The 26270-nt window shown below is 44.8% G+C and overlaps 1 protein-coding gene across 1 annotated transcript in view; it reads left to right on the forward strand.

The window, feature by feature from the left end:
* The window catches only part of akap6 (A kinase (PRKA) anchor protein 6), a 385428-nt gene that overhangs the window by 31388 nt on the left and 327770 nt on the right, over positions 1-26270 (forward strand). The window contains exons 3-5 of the mRNA XM_056296282.1: positions 9732-9841; positions 17357-17498; positions 20969-21574. Of these exons, the coding sequence (XP_056152257.1) occupies positions 9732-9841; positions 17357-17498; positions 20969-21574 (858 nt within the window). The remainder of the gene's footprint in view (positions 1-9731; positions 9842-17356; positions 17499-20968; positions 21575-26270) is intronic.

A 26270-nucleotide genomic window follows, 5' to 3' on the forward strand; every position in this document is an offset into this window, starting at 1 on the left:
AGAATGTAGATGTAACAGAATGTAGATGTAACAGAATGTAGATGTAACAGAGTGTAGATGTAACAGAATGTAGATGTAACGAAGTGTGGATGTAACAAAGTGTAGATGTAACAGAATGTAGATGTAACAAAGTGTAGATGTAACAGAATGTAGATGTAACAAAGTGTAGATGTAACAGAATGTAGATGTAACAAAGTGTAGATGTAACAGAATGTAGATGTAACAAAGTGTAGATGTAACAGAGTGTAGATGTAACAGAATGTAGATGTAACAAAGTGTAGATGTAACAGAATGTAGATGTAACAAAGTGTGGATGTAACAGAGTGTAGATGTAACAGAATGTAGATGTAACAAAGTGTCGATGTAACAAAGTGTCGATGTAACAGAATGTAGATGTAACAGAATGTAGATGTAACTAAGTGTAGATGTAACAGAATGTAGATGTAACAAAATGTAGATGTAACAAAGTGTAGATGTAACGAAGTGTAGATGTAACAGAATGTAGATGTAACAAAGTGTAGATGTAACAGAATGTAGATGTAACAAAGTGTAGATGTAACAGAATGTAGATGTAACAAAGTGTAGATGTAACAGAGTGTAGATGTAACAGAATGTAGATGTAACAAAGTGTAGATGTAACAGAATGTAGATGTAACAAAGTGTGAATGTAACAGAGTGTAGATGTAACAGAATGTAGATGTAACAAAGTGTAGATGTAACAGAATGTAGATGTAACAAAGTGTAGATGTAACAGAATGTCGATGTAACAGAATGTAGATGTAACAAAGTGTAGATGTAACAGAGTGTAGATGTAACAAAGTGTAGATGTAACAGAATGTAGATGTAACAGAATGTAGATGTAACAAAGTGTAGATGTAACAGAATGTAGATGTAACAGAATGTAGATGTAACAGAGTGTAGATGTAACAAAGTGTAGATGTAACAGAATGTAGATGTAACAGAATGTAGATGTAACTAAGTGTAGATGTAACAGAATGTAGATGTAACAAAGTGTGGATGTAACAGAGTTTAGATGTAACAGAATGTAGATGTAACAAAGTGTAGATGTAACAGAATGTAGATGTAACAGAATGTAGATGTAACAGAATGTAGATGTAACAGAATGTAGATGTAACAAAGTGTAGATGTAACAGAATGTAGATGTAACAGAATGTAGATGTAACAAAGTGTAGATGTAACAGAATGTAGATGTAACAGAATGTAGATGTAACAGAATGTAGATGTAACAAAGTGTAGATGTAACAGAATGTAGATGTAACAGAATGTAGAAGTAACAGAATGTAGATGTAACAGAATGTAGATGTAACAGAATGTAGATGTAACAAAGTGTAGATGTAACAGAATGTAGATGTAACAGAATGTAGATGTAACAAAGTGTAGATGTAACAGAATGTAGATGTAACAGAATGTAGATGTAACAGAGTGTAGATGTAACAGAATGTAGATGTAACATAATGTAGATGTAACAGAGTGTAGATGTAACAGAATGTAGATGTAACAGAGTGTAGATGTAACAGAGTGTAGATGTAACAGAATGTAGATGTAACAGAATGTAGATGTAACAGAATGCTGGTTTTTGAAATTCTTTGTGTAATGTCTTGAAAGAAGAAGCTCTGTGTCCTGTTTGAACCTGTTGTTTCATTTGTGGGTTTCCTAGGTGTGTGTGTGTGTGTGTGTGTGTGTGTGTGTGTGTGTGTGTGTGTGTGTGTGTGTGTGTGTGTGTGTCGGCCCTGTATGGCCTGGTGGCCTGTCCAGGGTGTCTCTCTGCCTGCCGCCCAATGACTGCTGAGATAGGCTCCATCATCCCCGCGACCCTGAGAGCGGGATAAGCAGTTTGGATGATGGATGGATGGATGGATGGAATGTCTTGCCTCCTTAACTGTGTTCTGATAAGCCAGCATCAAACTTTTCAGTCTATCAAGAGATGCCTTGACTTTGTCCTTCCTCCATTTTCTCCCGGCTTCCTGCCCTGTTTCTTAAATCCCTCGTATGGTCATTAAGCCGGGGGGGGGGGGTGTTATGCTTGTGTGGTCATTAAGCCGGGGGGGGGGCGTTATGCTTGACATGTTGAACTTTGACAGGGGCAGCGTCATCAAGGGTCGTCCTTCCCACAGGTATGAGAACAGTGATCTAATGAATCCTTTAGAGAGGGGTCCTCCTGGTTAGGGGTACTGCTCGCCGGAGCTGATAACAACCTTTTTCTAAAGAGACTAGCAGACTCGGAATGAAGGGAAGGAGAGCAGGAACCGTAGACTGCTTGTGAGCAGGGGCAGCTTTGTAATCAGAGACCTTAAGATCTAGCAGAAACAGTACAAGACAACACCAGATCAAGAGCATGACCCTTATTGTGAGCTGGCTCCTTCACAGACTGCTCCAGATGAAAAGACTCAGAAGAGCTTGATAATAAAACCAGTGGTGAAACAAGACGGGGGAGGGCAGCAAACATGGGCATTAAAATCACCAAGCATAAGAACTCTGGCCTGTTTCCCCATGATGAAGCAACCGAGGTCAGAAAGTTCTTGAATAAACTAGTGGTGGTCTATATGAATAAAACCAGTGGTGGTCTATATGAATAAACTAGTGGTGGTCTATATGAATAAAACTAATGGTGGTCTATATGAATAAAACTAGTGGTGGTCTATATGAATAAAACTAATGGTGGTCTATATGAATAAAACTAATGGTGGTCTATATGAATAAACTAGTGGTGGTCTATATGAATAAACTAGTGGTGGTCTATATGAATAAAACTAGCGGTGGTCTATATGAATAAAACCAGTGGTGGTCTATATGAATAAACTAGTGGTGGTCTATATGAATAAAACCAGTGGTGGTCTATATGAATAAAACTAGTGGTGGTCTATATGAATAAACTAGTGGTGGTCTATATGAATAAACTAGTGGTGGTCTATATGAATAAAACTAGCGGTGGTCTATATGAATAAAACCAGTGGTGGTCTATATGAATAAACTAGTGGTGGTCTATATGAATAAAACCAGTGGTGGTCTATATGAATAAAACCAGTGGTGGTCTGTATGAATAAACTAGTGGTGGTCTATATGAATAAAACTAATGGTGGTCTATATGAATAAAACTAGTGGTGGTCTATATGAATAAAACTAATGGTGGTCTATATGAATAAAACTAATGGTGGTCTATATGAATAAACTAGTGGTGGTCTATATGAATAAACTAGTGGTGGTCTATATGAATAAAACTAGCGGTGGTCTATATGAATAAAACCAGTGGTGGTCTATATGAATAAACTAGTGGTGGTCTATATGAATAAAACCAGTGGTGGTCTATATGAATAAAACTAGTGGTGGTCTATATGAATAAACTAGTGGTGGTCTATATGAATAAAACTAATGGTGGTCTATATGAATAAAACTAGTGGTGGTCTATATGAATAAACTAGTGGTGGTCTATATGAATAAACTAGTGGTGGTCTATATGAATAAAACCAGTGGTGGTCTATATGAATAAACTAGTGGTGGTCTATATGAATAAAACCAGTGGTGGTCTATATGAATAAAACTAGTGGTGGTCTATATGAATAAACTAGTGGTGGTCTATATGAATAAAACTAATGGTGGTCTATATGAATAAACTAGTGGTGGTCTATATGAATAAAACTAGCGGTGGTCTATATGAATAAAACTAGTGGTGGTCTATATGAATAAACTAGTGGTGGTCTATATGAATAAACTAGTGGTGGTCTACATGAATAAAACTAGTGGTGGTCTATATGAATAAACTAGTGGTGGTCTATATGAATAAACTAGTGGTGGTCTATATGAATAAAACTAGTGGTGGTCTATAGGAATAAAACTAGTGGTGGTCTATATGAATAAACTAGTGGTGGTCTATATGAATAAACTAGTGGTGGTCTACATGAATAAACTAGTAGTGGGCTATATGAATAAAACTAGTGGTGGTCTATATGAATAAACTAGTGGTGGTCTATATGAATAAACTAGTGGTGGTCTACATGAATAAAACTAGTGGTGGTCTATATGAATAAAACTAGTGGTGGTCTATAGGAATAAAACTAGTGGTGGTCTATATGAATAAACTAGTGGTGGTCTATATGAATAAACTAGTGGTGGTCTATATGAATAAAACTAGTGGTGGTCTATATGAATAAACTAGTGGTGGTCTACATGAATAAAACTAGTGGTGGTCTATATGAATAAAACTAGTGGTGGTCTATAGGAATAAAACTAGTGGTGGTCTATATGAATAAACTAGTAGTGGTCTATATGAATAAACTAGTGGTGGTCTATATGAATAAACTAGTGGTGGTCTACATGAATAAAACTAGTGGTGGTCTATATGAATAAAACTAGTGGTGGTCTATAGGAATAAAACTAGTGGTGGTCTATATGAATAAACTAGTGGTGGTCTATATGAATAAACTAGTGGTGGTCTATATGAATAAAACTAGTGGTGGTCTATATGAATAAACTAGTGGTGGTCTACATGAATAAAACTAGTGGTGGTCTATATGAATAAAACTAGTGGTGGTCTATAGGAATAAAACTAGTGGTGGTCTATATGAATAAACTAGTAGTGGTCTATATGAATAAACTAGTGGTGGTCTACTTGAATAAAACTAGCGGTGGTCTATATGAATAAAACTAGTGGTGGTCTATATGAATAAACTAGTGGTGGTCTACATGAATAAAACTAGTGGTGGTCTATATGAATAAAACTAGTGGTGGTCTATATGAATAAACTAGTGGTGGTCTATATGAATAAACTAGTGGTGGTCTGTATGAATAAACTAGTGGTGGGCTATATGAATAAACTAGTGGTGGTCTATATGAATAAAACTAGCGGTGGTCTATATGAATAAACTAGTGGTGGTCTACATGAATAAAACTAGTGGTGGTCTATATGATAAAACTAGTGGTGGTCTATATGAATAAACTAGTGGTTGTCTACATGAATAAACTAGTGGTGGTCTATATGAATAAAACTAGTGGTGGGCTATATGAATAAACTAGTGGTGGTCTATATGAATAAACTAGTGGTGGTCTATATGAATAAACTAGTGGTGGTCTATATGAATAAAACTAGTGGTGGTCTATATGAATAAACTAGTGGTGGTCTACATGAATAAACTAGTGGTGGTCTATATGAATAAAACTAGTGGCGGGCTATATGAATAAACTAGTGGTGGTCTATATGAATAAACTAGTGGTGGTCTATATGAATAAACTAGTGGTGGTCTATAGGAATAAAACTAGTGGTGGTCTATGAATAAACTAGTGGTGGTCTATATGAATAAACTAGTGGTGGTCTATGAATAAACTAGTGGTGGTCTATGAATAAACTAGTGGTGGTCTACATGAATAAAACTAGTGGTGGTCTATATGAATAAACTAGTGGTGGTCTACATGAATAAAACTAGTGGTGGTCTACATGATTAAAACTAGTGGTGGTCTACATGAATAAACTAGTGGTGGTCTATATGAATAAAACTAGTGGCGGTCTACATGAATAAACTAGTGGTGGTCTATATGAATAAAACTAGTGGTGGTCTATATGAATAAACTAGTGGTGGGCTATAGGAATAAACTAGTGGTGGTCTATATGAATAAACTAGTAGTGGGCTATATGAATAAACTAGTGGTGGTCTATATGAATAAAACTAGTGGCGGTCTACATAAATAACTAGTGGGGGTATATAGATTAAAATACAGAGTATCGGATGGTGGCCATTTAAAAGAAAACCCAGAGATTTGAAAGAAGAACAAGTATTAAGAGAGACAGGAGCATTTGTAATTATTATTATTAAAAAAAACAAAAAAAACAGCATGGGGCATCCGGGTGGTGTAATGGTCTATTCCGTTGCCTACCAACACAGGGATCGGCGGTTCGAATCCCCGTGTTACCTCCAGCTTGGTCGGGCATCCTTACAGACACAACTGGCCGTGTCTGCGGGGTGGGAAGCCGGATGTAGGTATGTGTCTCTGGTCGGTCGGGGCGCCTGTTCAGGGGGGAGGGGGAACTGGGGGGAATAGCGTGATCCTCCCACGTGCTACGTCCCCCTGGTGAAACTCCTCACTGTCAGGTGAAAAGAAGCAGCTGGTGACTCCACATGTATGGGAGGAGGCATGTGGTAGTCTGCAGCCCTCCCTGGATCAGCAGAGGGGGTGGAGCAGAGACCGGGACGGCTCGGAAGAGTGGGGTAATTGGCCAAGTACAATTCAGGGGGGGGAGTTGACAGCTACCCCACCTCCATGACCGGACAGCCTGGGTTAATTAAGACAGGAGTGATGGGGGGTACATGCCTCAGATGGTGGGACAGACTGGAGGATCCAGGGCTGAACCAGGACTCAGTAATGAATAAAAGCATCAGTATTATTGGTCATGATAAAACCTTGGCATGAAAAGGACTCGTTAGCAAGGGCCCACGTGTTCAGCAAACAAACATAGCAGGCATAGTTTCAGCAGTAGATGCAGTGAAAGGGTGTAGTTGCTGGTGAGTAGAAGATGTACCTGCTTTTGTTGTTGGAGTGGGTGGAGTGAAAACCAAGTTTGCTCTTATTGTAGATGTAGTAGTGCCTCTGGGTCTATAGCCGGAGCAGGCTAAAGTAGTCCTAATGGGAACAGGAGTATTGTGGATGGAGGAGTGCTCAGCAGGACCCAAGGAGAGATGCCGTGTGGGGAAAACCCCCGGCGAGAGGGTCAAGGACAGATGAGGCCAGCGGAGGGCGCCAGTGGGCAGAACAGTGCTGTCTAGTGCTACCACAGGCGGAAACGAAGGCTCTGGGAGGGGAGCGTGGGATGTAAACAGTCAGTCATGTGGAGAGGACTGTACAGCGTGCAGGACAGTTTTCCTTCCCAGCATGCTTTGCAGTTCAGTTATGCTGAGAAGCCCGCACACCCTACCACCACCATGACAGTGATTTACAAAAACTGCCCTTTAATATTTCCTGTTGCCCCCTTGGTAGTAAAACTCATCATGTCCTATGACCACTGACACTAAAACAGTCAACCCAAATGCATCTGTTTTAATTCTGGAAGCCTGCCTGTCTGTCTGTCTGACTGCCTGTCTGTCTGTCTGTCTGCCTGTCTGTCTGACTGCCTGCCTGTCTGCCTGTCTGTCTGTCTGACTGCCTGTCTGTCTGACTGCCTGCCTGTCTGCCTGTCTGTCTGTCTGTTTGTCTGCCTGACTGCCTGTCTGTCTGTCTGACTGCCTGCCTGTCTGCCTGTCCGTCTGTCTGTTTGTCTGCCTGACTGCCTGCCTGCCTGCCTGTCTATCTGACTGCCTGCCTGTCTGCCTGTCTGTCTGTCTGCCTGTCTGACTGCCTGCCTGTCTTTCTGTGTATCAGGTTTTGCTGTGGCCGAAATTAGTTTGCTCATATAAAACTTCCAACCACAAATGTACCGTGGGGCGTTTCTTCAACAAACAGAGCAGCGGCATGTGAGGAGAGAGACAGAGAGACCGAGGGACCGAGAGACCAAGAGACAGAGAGACCCAGAGACAGAGAGACCCAGAGACAGAGAGACCCAGAGACCCAGAGACCCAGAGACCGAGGGACCCAGAGACCCAGAGACCCAGAGACAGAGAGACCGAGGGACCGAGAGACCCAGAGACAGAGAGACCGAGGGACCGAGAGACAGAGAGACCCAGAGACAGAGAGACCGAGGGATCGAGAGACAGAGAGACAGAGAGACTGAGAGACAGAGAGACAGAGAGACTGAGGGATCGAGAGACAGAGAGACAGAGAGACAAAGAGACTGAGAGACAGAGAGACCCAGAGACCCAGAGACCCAGAGACAGAGAGACAGAGAGACAGAGAGACCGAGAGACAGAGAGACAGAGAGACAGAGAGACCGAGAGACAGAGAGACAGAGAGACAGAGAGACAGAGAGACCCAGAGACCCAGAGACAGAGAGACCCAGAGACAGAGAGACAGAGAGACAGAGAGACCCAGAGACAGAGAGACAGAGAGACAGAGAGACCCAGAGACCCAGAGACAGAGAGACAGAGAGACAGAGAGACAGAGAGACCCAGAGAGCCAGAGACAGAGAGAGACAGAGAGAGACAGAGAGACAGAGAGACCCAGAGACAGAGAGACAGAGAGAGACAGAGAGACAGAGAGAGACAGAGAGACAGAGAGAGACAGAGAGACAGAGAGAGACAGAGAGACAGAGAGACAGAGAGCCAGAAAGAGACAGAGAGAGACAGAGAGACAGAGAGAGACAGAGAGAGACCCAGAGAGCCAGAGAGGCTTGAAGAGATGCTGCAGTGGATGAGTGACGGTTGGAGGGTGGAGGAAGCAGGACATAACGTCCACATCGTGCGTTGCCAGTAATAATCTGCAGTGGTCAGCAGATCCACACAGCACGCTCAGTGGACACGTCTCATACACAGCAGATTATGGGTCACATGTTGGGAAAGCAGCAGCAGCAGCAGCAGCAGGAGGAGGAGGAGGAGGAGGAGGAAGAGGAAGAGGAGGAAGTACACACTTATTTTGTCCTACCCCCCTTCTCACCCGCTCTCTGAATCGGCCCAAACCTGCCGACAGGGGTCCGACTGGTGCCGACGGTACGGGACACACCGTAAAAACTAGGGTCACAGGTGCTCACCGACAGCCGGACCTGTGTGTCAGGTCCCTTAGCCCCCCCCCCACCCCCCCACCCCCGGTTCGGGGATGGTCGTTCCCTCCTCACATAGATGGCCTCTTTGACTCCCCATCCAAACCAGCGTTCCTCCCTATCAAGGATGTGCACAACGTTCAGGGGTAAGACAGTTTGCTGTCTTGTAGTCGGGAATGTTGGCATCGTTGTGGTTTTCACACTACATGCCTGAGCGGCGACAGGAGGTCGCACATGACAAGGTGGTTCCCCAGGAGGAGTCCCACGTGGACGTGGCCTTGGCGGTTGGATCATACGTCGGTGTCAGCGCCGTATTGGACAGGGCGAGACTAGCCTGTGAACACATACGAGTAAACAGGCCGTGTCTCTGGCTGTGGCTTTCCGGAACATGAACGTAGCCAAGCTGCAAGCCTGCGGCCAGACTGGTGGCGTAGCCAACCTTTTCCTTCTGGGAAGTGTAAGTTCCTGTTAGACTCGGTCCCATTCCTGCGAGGGTCCACCTCGGAGGCTGCACATCCTCGGACTGACGGGGTAAACTTGTTATTTGGTAGATGTTTTAGCTGGAGTGCTGCATGTTAAAAACCTTTATTTCCATACTTCCCCTTCCGCTGACTTGGGCACCGCCCTAGAGTCTTGTGGTGGCAGGAAAGCCCCGGTTCTGACTCCAGAGCAGAGGAGCCCAGGAGGAGGCCTGGTGGAGATCTGCTCTCTTCCACTTACACTGTGTGTCTCTGTGATGCTTTTCGGTTGTTTTCCAAAGAGCTGGATGTGTTGCCGCGTGAAGCTGACTCACACTTTAAAAATGGAAACCTGATGTCAGTCTTCATCACCGCTTCTGCTTTTCATAGAGGTGGTGTTCTCTGGTGGCCAGAGGGCCTCCACACATGTCACTGTAGACACACAACAAGTCAGCGTGACTCGCCTGACATAAGGTAGTGCTGTGTGTGTCTGTGTGTGTCTGTGTTTAGGTGACTTAAACATTTACAGTGTATTTGTTAGTTTTGTAACGATCCTGTGCCTTCCTCTTCTTGTGTGTGTGTGTGTGTGTGTGTGTGTGTGTGTGTGTGTGTGTGTGTGTGTGTGTGTGTGACTTCAGGACATCTGTGAGGACATCTCGGACCACGTGGAGCAGATCCACGCCCTGCTAGAAACCGAGTTCTCCCTGAAACTGCTGTCTTACTCGGTTAACATCATAGTCGACATCAGGTCAGTCAGCCAGCTTCCTGTGGTTATAACCAAACGTTATGTCAATGCTGACAGCCATGTCTGTCCTGGTGTCAGTCATACAAATGACATGAAACATCACAGCCACACCATGTAGCGTAGACTATCACATCACACATGGATGGCATGTAGCGTAGACTATCACATCACACATGGGTGTCATGTAGTGTAGACTATCACATCACACATGTCATGTAGTGTAGACTAACACATCACACATGGATGTCATGTAGTGTAGACTATCACATCACACATGGGTGTCATGTAGTGTAGACTATCACATCACACATGTCATGTAGTGTAGACTATCACATCACACCTGTCATGTAGTGTAGACTATCACATCACACATGTCATGTAGTGTAGACTATCACATCACACATGGATGTCATGTAGTGTAGACTATCACATCACACCTGTCATGTAGTGTAGACTATCACATCACACCTGTCATGTAGTGTAGACTATCACATCACACCGGTCATGTAGTGTAGACTATCACATCACACATGTCATGTAGTGTAGACTATCACATCACACCGGTCATGTAGTGTAGACTATCACATCACACCTGTCATGTAGTGTAGACTAACACATCACACATGGGTGTCATGTAGTGTAGACTATCACATCACACCGGTCATGTAGTGTAGACTATCACATCACACATGTCATGTAGTGTAGACTATCACATCACACCGGTCATGTAGTGTAGACTATCACATCACACCTGTCATGTAGTGTAGACTAACACATCACACATGGGTGTCATGTAGTGTAGACTAACACATCACACCTGTCATGTAGTGTAGACTATCACATCACACCGGTCATGTAGTGTAGACTATCACATCACACCTGTCATGTAGTGTAGACTATCACATCACACCTGTCATGTAGTGTAGACTATCACATCACACCTGTCATGTAGTGTAGACTATCACATCACACATGTCATGTAGTGTAGACTATCACATCACACAGGTCATGTAGTGTAGACTATCACATCACACCTGTCATGTAGTGTAGACTATCACACCACACATGTCATGTAGTGTAGACTAACACATCGCACATGTCATGTAGTGTAGACTATCACATCACACATGGGTGTCATGTAGTGTAGACTATCACATTACACCTGTCATGTAGTTTAGACTAACACATCACACATGGGTGTCATGTAGTGTAGACTAACACATCACACATGTCATCTAGTGCAGACTAACACATCACACATGGGTGTCATGTAGTGCAGACTAACACATCACACATGTCATGTAGTGTAGACTAACACATCACACATTTCATGTAGTGTAGACTATCACATCACACATGGGTGTCATGTAGTGCAGACTAACACATCACACATGGGTGTCATGTAATGTAGACTATCACATCACACATGGCAGGTGTCATGTAGTGTAGACTAACACATCACACATGGGTGTCATGTAGTGTAGACTATCACCTCACACCTGTCATGTAGTGTAGACTATCACATCACACCTGTCATGTAGTGTAGACTATCACATCACACATGTCATGTAGTGTAGACTATCACATCACACCTGTCATGTAGTGTAGACTATCACATCACACATGTCATGTACTGTAGACTATCACATCACACCGGTCATGTAGTGTAGACTATCACATCACACATGTCATGTACTGTAGACTAACACATCACACCTGTCATGTAGTTTAGACTAACACATCACACATGGGTGTCATGTAGTGTAGACTAACACATCACACATGTCATGTAGTGTAGACTATCACATCACACATGGGTGTCATGTAGTGTAGACTATCACATTACACCTGTCATGTAGTTTAGACTAACACATCACACATGGGTGTCATGTAGTGTAGACTAACACATCACACATGTCATGTAGTGCAGACTAACACATCACACATGGGTGTCATGTAGTGCAGACTAACACATCACACATGTCATGTAGTGTAGACTAACACATCACACATTTCATGTAGTGTAGACTATCACATCACACATGGGTGTCATGTAGTGCAGACTAACGCATCACACATGGGTGTCATGTAATGTAGACTATCACATCACACATGGCAGGTGTCATGTAGTGTAGACTAACACATCACACATGGGTGTCATGTAGTGTAGACTATCACCTCACACCTGTCATGTAGTGTAGACTATCACATCACACCTGTCATGTAGTGTAGACTATCACATCACACATGTCATGTAGTGTAGACTATCACATCACACCTGTCATGTAGTGTAGACTATCACATCACACATGTCATGTACTGTAGACTATCACATCACACCGGTCATGTAGTGTAGACTATCACATCACACATGTCATGTACTGTAGACTAACACATCACACCTGTCATGTAGTGTAGACTAACACATCACACATGTCATGTACTGTAGACTATCACATCACACCGGTCATGTAGTGTAGACTATCACATCACACATGTCATGTACTGTAGACTAACACATCACACATGGATGTCATGTAGTGTAGACTATCACATCACACATGGATGTCATGTAGTGTAGACTATCACATCACACATGTCATCTAGTGTAGACTATCACATCACACCTGTCATGTAGTGTAGACTAACACATCACACCTGTCATGTAGTGTAGACTATCACATCACACCTGTCATGTAGTGTAGACTATCACATCACACATGTCATCTAGTGTAGACTATCACATCACACCTGTCATGTAGTGTAGACTATCACATCACACCTGTCATGTAGTGTAGACTATCACATCACACATGTCATCTAGTGTAGACTATCACATCACACCTGTCATGCAGTGTAGACTTATCACATCACACATGGATGTCATGTAGTGTAGACTATCACATCACACATGGATGTCATGTAGTGTAGACTATCACATCACACCTGTCATGTAGTGTCGACTATCACATCACACATGGATGTCATGTAGTGTAGACTATCACATCACACATGTCATGTAGTGTAGACTATCACATCACACCTGTCATGCAGTGTAGACTTATCACATCACACATGGATGTCATGTAGTGTAGACTATCACATCACACATGTAATGTAGTGTCGACTATCACATCACACATGGATGTCATGTAGTGTAGACTATCACATCACACATGGGTGTCATGTAGTGTAGACTAACACATCACACGTATCATGTAGTGTAGACTATCACATCACACCTGTCATGTAGTGTAGACTAACACATCACACCTGTCATGTAGTGTAGACTATCACATCACACCTGTCATGTAGTGTAGACTATCACATCACACCTGTCATGTAGTGTAGACTATCACATCACACCTGTCATGTAGTGTAGACTAACACATCACACATGTCATGTAGTGTAGACTATCACATCACACATGTCATGTAGTGTAGACTATCACATCACACATGTCATGTAGTGTAGACTATCACATCACACATGTCATGTAGTGTAGACTATCACATCACACATGTCATGTAGTGTAGACTATCACATCACACATGTCATGTAGTGTAGACTATCACATCACACCTGTCATGTAGTGTAGACTATCACATCACACCTGTCATGTAGTGTAGACTATCACATCACACCTGTCATGTAGTGTAGACTATCACACCACACATGGATGTCATGTAGTGTAGACTATCACATCACACATGGGTGTCATGTAGTGTAGACTAACACATCACACGTATCATGTAGTGTAGACTATCACATCACACCTGTCATGTAGTGTAGACTAACACATCACACCTGTCATGTAGTGTAGACTAACACATCACACCTGTCATGTAGTGTAGACTATCACATCACACCTGTCATGTAGTGTAGACTAACACATCACACCTGTCATGTAGTGTAGACTAACACATCACACATGGATGTCATGTAGTGTAGACTATCACATCACACATGTCATGTAGTGTAGACTATCACATCACACCTGTCATGTAGTGTAGACTATCACATCACACCTGTCATGTAGTGTAGACTATCACATCACACCTGTCATGTAGTGTAGACTATCACATCACACCTGTCATGTAGTGTAGACTATCACATCACACCTGTCATGTAGTGTAGACTATCACATCACACATGGGTGTCAAAGGGCAACAAGAGCAGTACAGTATTTGTATTAGTAGTACAGTAAAACATTTTATGTAAGCCGCCATCACAAAACAAGTCGCACAACAGAACATTCATTAAGACAGCAATATGAAAATGAAGCAGCACAAAGACGAGAACGGTGCATATACATATGGAAAGAAACTGTCCAAAGTAACGGGGAGAGCAGAAGAGAGGTGAAGAAGAGAGTGCAGGCAGGGTGGAGTGGGTGGAGAAGAGTGTCAGGAGTGATGTGTGACAGAAGGGTACCAGCAAGAGTTAAAGGGAAGGTTTACAAGATGGTTGTGAGACCAGCTATGTTGTATGGTTTGGAGACAGTAGCACTGATGAAAAGACAGGAGGTGGAGCTGGAGGTGGCAGAGATGAAGATGATAAGATTTTCATTGGGAGTGATGAAGAAGGATAGGAGTATATTAGAGGGACAGCTCAGGTTGGACAGTTTGGAGACAAAGCAAGAGAGACAAGATGGAGATGGTGTGGACATGTGTGGAGGAGAGATGCTGGGTATACTGGGAGAAGGATGCTGAATATGGAGCTGCCAGGGAAGAGGAGAAGAGGAAGGCCAAAGAGGAGGTTTATGGAGGTGGTGAGGGAGGACATGCAGGTGGCTGGTGTGACAGAGGAAGATGCAGAGGACAGGAAGAGATGGAAATAGATGATCTGCTGTGGCGCCCCCTATTGGGAGCAGCCGAAACTATCAGTAGTAGTAGTAGTAGTAGTAGTAGTAGTAGTGGTGGTAGAAGTAGTAGTAGTGGTAGTAGCAGTGGTAGTAGAAGTAGTAAAAGTGGTAGTAGTAGTAGTGGTAGTGGTAGTAGTAGTGGTGGTAGTAGAAGTGGTGGTGGTAGTAGTAGTAGTAGTAGTAGTAGTAGTGGTAGTGGTAGTGGTAGTAGTAGTGGTAGTAGTAGTAGTAGAAGTGGTAGTGGTAGTAGTAGTGGTAGTGGTAGTAGTAGCAGTAGTAGTGGTAGTAGTAGTAGTAGTGGTAGTGGAGGTAGTAGTAGTAGTTGTAGTGGTAGTGGTAGTAGTAGTAGTGGTAGTAGTAATAGTAGTGGTAGTGGTAGTGGTAGTGGTAGAAGTAGCAGTAGTAGTGGTAGTAGTAGTAGAAGTAGTAGTGGTAGTAGTAGTAGTAATGGTAGTTGTAGTAGTAGTGGTAGTAGTAGTGGTAGTGGAGGTAGTAGTAGTAGTAGTAGTGGTAGTGGTAGTAGTAATGGTAGTTGTAGTAGTAGTGGTAGTGGTAGTAGTAGTGGTAGTAGTAGTGGTAGTAGTAGTAGTAGTAGTAGTAGTAGTAGTGATAGTGGTAGTAGTAGTAATGGTAGTTGTAGTAGTAGTGGTAGTAGTAGTGGTAGTAGTAGTAGTAGTAGTAGTGATAGTGGTAGTAGTAGTAATGGTAGTTGTAGTAGTAGTAATGGTAGTTGTAGTAGTAGTAGTAGTAGTGATAGTGGTAGTAGTAGTAGTAGTAATGGTAGTTGTAGTAGTAGTGGTAGTAGTAGTAGTAGTAATGGTAGTTGTAGTAGTAGTGGTAGTAGTAGTAGTAGTAGTAGTGATAGTGGTAGTAGTAGTAATGGTAGTTGTAGTAGTAGTGGTAGTAGTAGTAGTAGTGGTAGTGGAGGTAGTAGTAGTAGTTGTAGTGGTAGTGGTAGTAGTAGTAGTGGTAGTAGTAGTAGTAGTAGTAGTGATAGTGGTAGTAGTAGTAATGGTAGTTGTAGTAGTAGTGGTAGTGGTAGTAGTAGTGGTAGTGGAGGTAGTAGTAGTAGTTGTGGTGGTAGTGGTAGTAGTAGTAGTGGTAGTAGTAATAGTAGTGGTAGTGGTAGTAGTAGTAGTGGTAGTAGTAGTAGTAGTGATAGTGGTAGTAGTAGTAATGGTAGTTGTAGTAGTAGTGGTAGTGGTAGTAGTAGTGGTAGTGGAGGTAGTAGTAGTAGTTGTAGTGGTAGTGGTAGTAGTAGTGGTGGTAGTAGTAATAGTAGTGGTAGTGGTAGTAGTAGTAGTGGTAGTAGTAGCAGTAAGTGTGACCTACCAGACTGTAGAGGTGAGTATGTGGAAGTTGTGTGGTGATCAAGATGTTAGTATTAGATACTCCCAGAATATTTCCCAGTGTTGCTGTGTGTCTTCAGTGTTTCCTCATGTGGCGGTAAGCTAGAACTTCATGCTGCACAGATAAAACATGTATGTTAGATAAACATGTATGAACTTCATGCTACACAGATAAAACACGTATGTTAGATAAACATGTATGAACTTCATGCTACACAGATAAAACACGTATGTTAGATAAAACACGTATGTTAGGAAGTGTGTTATTTGTAGTGTTGTGCCAAATGACACAGTCTTCAACACATAACTGACAAAATAACACAAACGCATGTCTTTGTAATGATGTCAGGAAACCAACAGGAAGTTGCGGTTTGATATGAGCTAACCTGTTTTTAAAACTAGCATCCACCTGCACTCCATCAGGGGAGGTGGTGCAAGTTAAAGAACAGTGTCAGACCCCCGGGGGGCGCTTTACACCACCTGTGGAGGGTGGATGAATGAATGTTGTGTAGCGAGTCCCTTCTGGCTCAGGGGGATGATTACATGACATCATTTACAAATGAACTCTTCTTTCATGGTCACCTTCTTTTTAGCTGCACTTTCCCTCAGCGTGGCGTGCATGTTGTCACGTGACGTGTGCTGTGTGAATGAGGTGCGGGCGTGGCAAGCCTGCTGCCGGTGGAGGGGTTCAAGATGGAGGACGGACACGGGTCAGCGGGACACAGGGCTGCCTTGGCTTGTGTCGGCGTGTCTGGGTCAGTCCAGAACCCGGCCTCACAGCACAGTACGGCGCGTGGCACGTTAACTGAGCACACCTGAGGCCGAGCACTTGATCACGCGCCATGGCGCCTGCCCTCCCGCCACCCACGCCACCCACGCCACCCACGTCACCCACGCCACCCACGTCACCCACGTCACCCACGCCACCCACGCCACCCACGCCACCCACATCACCCACGTCACCCACGCCACCCACGTCACCCACGTCACCCACGTCACCCACGCCACCCACGTCACCCACGCCACCCACGTCACCCATGCCACCCACGTCACCCACGCCACCCACGTCACCCATGCCACCCACGTCACCCACGTCACCCACGTCACCCACGCCACCCACGCCACCCACGTCACCCACGTCACCCACGCCACCCACGCCACCCACGTCACCCACGCCACCCACAGCCTTCTCTCTGCGGCAGCTGAGGCTAAACCACACCCGACTACCACAGACGGGTGGACTGGTTGGAGTGTTTTCGAGGTCCATTGTGTTTCTTTGACTAAACTTGTTGTTCTGTTGGGTCCAGGACAGTCCAGTTACTGTGGCACCAGCTGAGAGTGTCGGTTCTGGTTCTGAAGGAGCGCATGCTGCAGGGACTGCAGGACTCCAATGGAAACTACACTAGACAGACAGACATACTGCAGGCCTTCTCACAAGACCAGCATCAGGTGAACACACACCCACACACACACACACACACACACACACACACACACAAGCCCAGCACACTGTTCTCAGCAGAGAAGACATCTGACGAAGACATCCGTCAGATGTCTCCGTCAGATGTCTTCTCTGTCTGTCTTCACACACCAGCAACAGTAATGGCAGCCATGTTGTTAGCGTTATTTGTTAATGAGAACATGAGTCTTTCTTCTTTTCTTTTCTTCTTTTTTCACCCCTTTTCTCCCCAACTGTACTTGGCCAATTGCCCCACTCTTCCGAGCCGTCCCGGCCTCTACCCCCCCCCCCCCCGGGCAGGGCTGCAGACTACCACAAGCCTCCTCCCATACATGTGGAGTCTCCAGCCGCTTCTCTTCACCTGACAGTGAGGAGTTTCACGTAGCGCGTGGGGGGATCACGCTATTCCCCCCCACTTCCCCCTCCCCCCTGAACAGGCACCCCGACCGACCAGAGGAGGCGCTAGTGCGGCGACCAGGACACACACCTACAGTCGGCTTCCCACCTGCAGACACAGCCGATTGTGACTGTAGGGACGCCTGACCAAGCCGGAGGCAACACGGGGATTCAAACCGGCGACCCCTGTGTTGCTAGGCAGCAGAGTAGACCGCCACGCCCCCCGGACGCCCCGGTCCTCATTCTTTAACTAAACACCAGAGCAGAAGCACATGGACGGGGCCCACACACTGGGATGAATAAGGCTAAATGTGAATCTGAGCAGGGGACATGGTGTCCCACACGCCTTCTTCCTCCAGCTTCAGGGGTGCTGTCACACACAGCTGCCACACGGGGGCAGTTGGTCTGTTCACACTTCAGCAATTCACAACAATTACAGTGTTGGTGATGACATTCTGGGGGGGGGGGGAGTCGCACACGCTCCTGCGGGTATCAGGTGTGTTGCCAGAGATGTTGGTGACGTTTGGCAAAACAGGAAGTGTGCATACAGGACTAGTTACAGTCCCACGGCGAATGTCAGTATGGACTCGGGTGGACACATGTGGACATGTGGTGTCTGGAATCTACACAACCTCCGTGTCAGTCTGGTAGCATTTGAAGAAAGACATCAGAACCAGAACCGTGTTGACTGGCCATGCAGGTTTGCACACACGCGGGATGTGTGTGGTGTCGTGGCTCTCTCAGTGTACTCAGCATAGACTAACAACACAACAACACTGCAACACAACAACCTTCACACATGTCTACACAAGGACTGACTTCTACAGGTGGAGTAAGAGGTGATGAGGTGCAGCGGTGCAGAGAATATATCAGAGATGCTGAAATACACGTTAGCAGCTTACTGACATACATGTCTGAGGTACATGTACATGACAGAGTGTACCAGTATACATACAATGTACAGTACAGTATATACTACATGTACAGTACAGGATATACAACAAGTACAGTACAGTATATACTACATGTACAGTACAGGATATACATGTACAGTACAGTATATACTACATGTACAGTACAGCATATACAACAAGTACAGTACAGTATATACAACATGTACAGTGCAGGATATACATGTACAGTGCAGTATATACAACATGTACAGTACAGTATATACAACATGTACAGTACAGTATATACAACATGTCCAGTACAGTATATACTACATGTACAGTACAGGATATACATGTACAGTACAGTATATACTACATGTACAGTACAGGATATACAACAAGTACAGTACAGTATATACAACATGTACAGTGCAGGATATACATGTACAGTGCAGTATATACAACATGTACAGTACAGTATATACAACATGTGCAGTGCAGTATATACAACATGTACAGTACAGTATATACAACATGTGCAGTGCAGTATATACAACATGTACAGTACAGTATATACAACATGTCCAGTACAGTATATACAACATGTACAGTACAGTATATACAACATGTGCAGTGCAGTATATACAACATGTACAGTACAGTATATACAACATGTCCAGTACAGTATATACAACATGTACAGTGCAGTATATACAACATGTACAGTGCAGTATATACAACATGTACAGTACAGTATATACAACATGTACAGTACAGTATATACTACATGTACAGTACAGTATATACAACATGGTGGGTTTATTTGACAGTGTTAAGCATTCATTTGAATGACGGCTCGAGAAAAGAAACGGTTTTAACACCGGGTTGTTTTGGGGTACAGTGCTCTGTAGCGCCTACCAGAGGGGAGGAGTTGGAACAGGTTGTGACCAGGGTGTGATGGGTCTGCAGTGATGCTACAGCCCGTTTCCTGAGTCTTGTACAGATTTGTGGACCTATAGATGTTAATTGATACTGAAAACATCGAGTGACGGACTTCTGAGCTGAGCACAAGTTGCAGTGAGGCGAACTTTAGTCACACGCCAGTGGACGTGCTGAAAAACGTCTCCTCTGTAGGACACGTGGGTGATTTTTTATTTTATTTTTCTAAGTTTGGGATGTGAAATGTCTAGAAATTTACATTTGTTTTAATAAGCCATGCACATTTAATCAGTCATTACCAAATGTTCTGCATCGCCTGAGTCATGCCCCCAGTTTGTGTAAACCACATTCCGTACGAACCCATGCAGCTGATTACCAGATGTAAGCTGTTCACGTTTTTGGAGGTCCCTAGAAGTAAAGTGCAATGCGCTTTAAAACGGTAGCATAGTGAAAACTCCTGAACATGTCTCACATTTCATGGTTGATATCTCAATGCGGTCATGAGTTATTTTGGATAATTAACTATTTTGATAAAAATTGATTGGCTTTTATAATCAGAACATATGGAATATCAAAAATCCGAAAAAGTAACTTTGTGCAGCTTGGTCCAGAAATGCTCTGTAGCAAAATTGGTGATGATTGCTTAAAATGTGTTGGAGGAGTAGCAAAAAGAAAGATTTGGACAAAATTCAAAATGGCAGAAAGTCTGTGTAGGCACAAATGGGCCTGGCTTCTATGTCTAGAGTCGCCTGGAGCCACAGAATCCAGGAAAATAAAGGACTTTGTTTCTGGGACTTATGGTTCAGAAGTTATAGGCCAAAACAAACAACAAAGTCTGTTGTTATAGCGCTACCATCTGACCAATGAGTAGTGGGGGAGCCATCCAAGCTCTTTGCCAGGTTTGGGAACTGTAGCTGGTACAGTTTCTGAGACCCAGGTACTTTTAGTGCAGAAGAAGAATGAGAACGAGAAAAGAATAATTCTAACAAATACAACAGGGTTCCAAACTTTTAACCATTATGGAAGATAGGCTCTACAATGAATTGTTTGCTGTAATGCATGTTGGTGACACTAGGGGATGCCAGAGGTCAAAGATGGTCAGGAGCAGTTTGCATCAGGGACAACCAACCACGTCGTTATTTACGTCTACTTGTACTTGTGTTTGTGTGCGTGGTCAGGTGAATTAAGGTGACTCATGAAAACTTTTGAACATTTCCTTTTCCTGTCCTCAGACTCGTCTAGACGCTCTGACTGAGGTGGACGACTGCGGTCAGCTGACCATCCGCTGCAGTCAGGATTACTTCTCCCTTGACTGCGGCATCACCGCCTACGAGCTGAGCGACTACAGTCCTGGGGACGATCCCGAGGGCCCCGGGCCAAACAAGCACACACCTCAGCTCCAGCAAGACGTGGACCTCCTGACCACCGCAGCCTCACAACAGGACGTAAACGAAGGGTCGGGGCAAAGAGACACGACTGATATGCCCAGTGACGACCACTCTGCACCAAAAGAACCCACAATGCAATGTGGCAGTTCCAGCCAGGGTGAGGGCCTTGTGACCAAACGTCCACTGCAGGAGGGAAACCTCAGCATCGGCATGGCCCCGACTGAAGCCTCTCTCCCCAAGAGAGCGGCCTTCCTCTCTGACGGAGGAGGGACTTACGGAGACATGGGGGGAGGTACTGAACTGGGTAGCCTGTCCTCAGGGCTCTTGTCGCAGACTGAACTGGGCCAGAGCACCCCTTCCCTCCTGGACCCTCTGGATCGGACCAAGTTTTGGCTGGAACTGGAATCTGAGTATCCAGAGGGAGTTTCCCAGTCCTGTGAGAATCAGCAGGTTTGTTCTGTCAATCATTTTTATTTTAGATGTGAAGCACCTCGGTGGGTGTTGTGATGCCTCCAAAAATATGTGTGAGTGCATCTAAAAATATAGGCTAATATCACATGTTAAAGAATTTTGTTTTTATGTTTAAAGATGTAATCTATATTTTTTTTACATTAAGAATGCCATATTTGAAACTTTTCCCCAGTGGTAGTTTTGTAGCAACAGCCATTCAATGTATTCTTCTTGCTCTTCTTTTGGCTGCTCCTGTTAGGGGGCGCCATAGCACATCATCCGTTTTCATCTCTTCCTGTCCTTTGCATCTTCCTTTGTCATGCCAACCACCTCCATGTCCTCCCTCACCACCTCCATGTCCTCCCTCACCACATCCATAAGCCTCCTCTTTGGCCTTCCTCTTCTCCTCTTCCCTGGCAGCTCCATATTCAGCATCCTTCTCCTAATATACCCAGCCTCTCTCCTCCACACATGTCCACACCATCTCAATCTTGTCTCTCTTGCTTTGTCTCCAAACTGTCCAACCTGATCTGTCCCTCTAATATACTCATTCCTAATCCTGTCCATCTTTGTCACTCCCAATGAAAATCTTATCATCTTCAGCTCTGCTACCTCTGTCTGTGCCTCCTGCCTTTTCATCAGTGCCACTGTCTCCAAACCATACAACATAGCTGGTCTCACAACCATCTTGTAAACCTTCAGGAATCAGGAATCAGGAACACTTTATTTGTCATTTCATTTCATGGACGCAGTGCAACACAAAGACAAAAACACATATCCAAAATTACAAGAACAAATATATCAAACTGCAAGAAATCACTGTCCAAGAGAACGAACGCCAGCCAGGATGACTGTCGGAGCTGCTGGTCTGCATGGGCTAGCAGTTAGCTTAGCCTGCTCCGCTTTCGCGTCCTGTCAGACTGCCCTCGGTGTTTCCTCCTTGGCCGCAGCTCCGGGCAGGGCCGTGGTCCCTGGGCCCACTGGATGCAGCAGACCAGGCTCACCCAGCTGATCCAACGCCAGCTCTCCCAGCCAGACTCCCTCGACACACCTCCCCGCACTCCATATGATGACACTAAAAACACAGTCAATGCTAGGTGAGGCCACTGCCAGACAGACCTGTCATTGCAAATACCAGTCTGCATGGGTTAGCAGTTAGCTTAGCCTGCCCCGCTTTCGGGTTCTGCCAGACCGCCCTCGGTGTTACCTCTTTGGGCACAGCTCTAGGCAGGGCCATGGTCCCTGGGCCCACAGGATGCAGCAGACCAAGTTCTCCCAGCTGATCCACCGCCAGCTCTCCAAGCCATCTAATGAAGATACAAACTTCAACGAAGATGTGGACAAAGACACTGCATGGATGGTACTAGGTGAGGCCGCCGCAAACATAAGTTCGCACTGCCATATTCCCACATTGGGACTGGGTGAGGTCACTGCAAACATGAATTCATACCGCCATCTTCCCACACCAGAAGCGGAAGGTCACTTTAACTGTTGCTAGTACCCTTCTGTCACAAATCACTCCTGACACCCTTCTCCACCCACTCCATCCCGCCTGCACTCTCTTCTTCAGTTCTCGTCCGCACTACATGTTACTTTGAACAGTTGACCCCAAGTATTTAAACTCAACCAGCTTCATCACCTCTACTCTTTGCATCCTCACCATTCCGCTGTCCTCCCTCTCATCCATGCATACTATGTATTCTGTCTTGCTTCTACATTCCTCTTCTCTCCAGTGCATACTTCAAACTCTCCAGGCTCTCCTCACTCTGCTCCCTACTCTCACTACAGATCACAATGTCATCCGCAAACATCGTAGTCCATGGAGACTCCTGCCTGATCTCATCCATCAACCTGTCCATCACCATTGCAAACAAGAAAGGGCTCAGAGCCGATCCTTGATGTAATCCCACCTCCACCTTGAACCCATCTGTCATTCCAACCCCACACCTCACCACTGTCACACTGCCCTCATACATATCCTGCACCACTCCTACATACTTCTCTGCAAATCCCGACTTCCTCATACAATACCACACCTCCTCTCTCGGCACCCTGTCGTATGCTTTCTCTAAATCCACAAGCACACAATGTACCTCCTTCTGGCCTTCTCTATACTTCTCCATCAACATTCTCAAAGCAAACATCACATCTGTGGTGCTCTTTCATGGCATGAACCCATACTGCTGCTGCTGATCATCACCTCTCCTCTTAACCTAGCTTCTATCACTCTTTCCCATATCTTCATGCTGTGGCTGATCAACTTTATACCTCTGTAGTTGTTACAGTTCTGCACATCGCCCTTGTTCTTGAAAAATTGATACCAGTATGCTTCTTCTCCACTCCTCAGGCATCCTCTCACTTTCCAAGATTGTGTTAAACAATCTAGTTAAAACCCCCACTGCCATCTCTCCTAAACATCTCCATGCCTCCACAAGTATGTCATCAGGACCAACTGCCTTTCCACTCTTCATCATCCTCTTCATAGCTGCCCTCACTTCCTCCTTGCTAATCCACTGCACTTCCTGATTCACTATCCCCACATCACCCAACCTTCTCTCTCTCTCATTTTCTTCATTCATCAGCCCCTCAAAGTACTCCTTCCACCTTCTCAGCACACTCTCCTCGCTTGCCAGCACATTTCCATCTCTATTCTTCATCGCCCTAACCTGCTGCACATCCTTCCCAGCTCGGTCCCTCTGTCTAGCCAATCGGTACAAGTCCTTTTCTCCTTTCTTATGGCGTTTTCACACTGGCCAAAAAAACTGCTAACATCCGCCTTTGGTCAATGTAAAAAGGCGGATGTTGGCGGGGTTTTTTTGGTTTTGTTTTTTGGCCAGTGTGAAAGGGGTCTTAGTGTCCAACCTCGCATACTCCTGTCTACTTTCTTCATCTCTCTGACTATCCCACTTCTTGCTGTACTTCCTCATTCCACCACCAAGTCTCCTTGTCTTCCTCCCTCTGTCCTGATGACACACCAAGTACCTTCCTAGCTGTCTCTCTCACTATTTCTGCAGTGGTTGCCCAGTCATCCAGCAACTCTTCACTACCACCCAGTGCCTGTCTTAACTCCTGCCTGAACCCCACACAACAGTCTTCCTTCTTCAACTTCCACCATTTGATCTTCGGCTGTGTCTTCACTCTCTTCCTCTTCTTGGTGTCCAAAGTCCTCCTAGAGACCACCATCCGATGCTGCCTAGCTACGTTCTCCCCTGTCACCACCTTGCAGTCTCCAATCCCTTTCAGATCGCACCTCCTACATAAGATATAGTCCACCTGTGTGCACTTTCCTCCACTCTTGTACGTCACCCTGTGTTCCTCCCTCTTCTTGAAACATGTATTCACCACAGCCATTTCCATCCTTTTCATAAAATCGACCACCATCTGTCCTTCCACATTCCTCTCCTTGACATCATACCTACCCATCACCTCCTCATCACCTCTGTTCCCTTCACCAACATGTCCATTGAAGTCCGCTCCAATCACCACTCTCTCCTCTTTGGATATACTTTCCACCACTTCATCCAACTCACTCCAGAATTATTCTTTCTCTTCCATCTCACACTCAACTTGTGGGGCACCAGTCCTTCCCACATCTTCATGCTGTGGCTGATCAACTTTATACCTCTGTAGCTGCTACAGTTCTGCACATCACCCTTGTTCTTGAAAACCGGTACCAGTGCACTTCTTCACTCCTCAGGCATCCATCCTCTCACTTCTCAAGATTGTGTTAAACAATCTAGTTATAAACTCAACTGCCATCTCTCCTAAACATCTCCATGCCTCGACTGGTATGTTATCTTAACTAACCGCCTTTCTACTCTTCATCCTCTTCATAGCTGCCTTCACTTCCTCACTAATCCACTGCACTTCCTGATTTACTATCCCTACATCATCCAACCTTCTCTCTCTCTCTCTCTCTCTCTCTCTCTCTCTCTCTCTCTCTCTCTCTCTCTCTCTCTCTCATTTTCTTCATTCATCAGCCCCTCAGAGTATTCCTTCCATCTTCTCAACACACTCTCCTCACTTGTCAGCTTAATTCAATCTCTATCCTTGATCGCCCTAACTTGCTGCACATCCTTTGCAGCTTGGTCCCTCTGTCTAGCCAATCGGTACAAGTCCTTTTCTCCTTCCTTAGTGTCTAATCTGTCATACAACTCACCATACACCTTTTCCGTTGCCTTCTTAACCTCTCTCTTCACTTTATGCTGCATCTCCTTGTACTCCTGTCTCCTTTCTTCATCTCTCTATCTCACTTCTTTTTCACCAACCCCTTTGTCTGCTTACTTTGCTGTACTTCCTCATTCCACCACCAAGTCTCCTTGTCTTCCTTGCTGTGCCCTGATGACACACCAAGTACCTTCCTAGCTGTCCCCCTCACTATGTCTGCAGTGGCTACCCAGTCATCCGGCAACTCTTCACTACCACCCAGTGCCTGTCTTAACTCCTGCCTGAACTCCACACAACAGTCTTCCTTCTTTAGCTTCCACCATTTGATCCTTGGATTTGCATTCGCTCTTTTCCTCTTCTTGATCTCCAAAGTCATCTTACAGACCACCATCCGATGCTGCCGAGCTACGTTCTCCCCTCTCACCACCTTGCAGTCTCCAATTTCTTTTGTTTCTTGTATTAGCCGTTCAATGTAGTTATTCCTCCATGTTATTGATCATTGGTGATGGTGGGGTTCGTCATTTCCCTC

Source organism: Lampris incognitus, chromosome 16 (assembly GCF_029633865.1).
Source record: "Lampris incognitus isolate fLamInc1 chromosome 16, fLamInc1.hap2, whole genome shotgun sequence".
Lineage (NCBI taxonomy): Eukaryota > Metazoa > Chordata > Actinopteri > Lampriformes > Lampridae > Lampris > Lampris incognitus.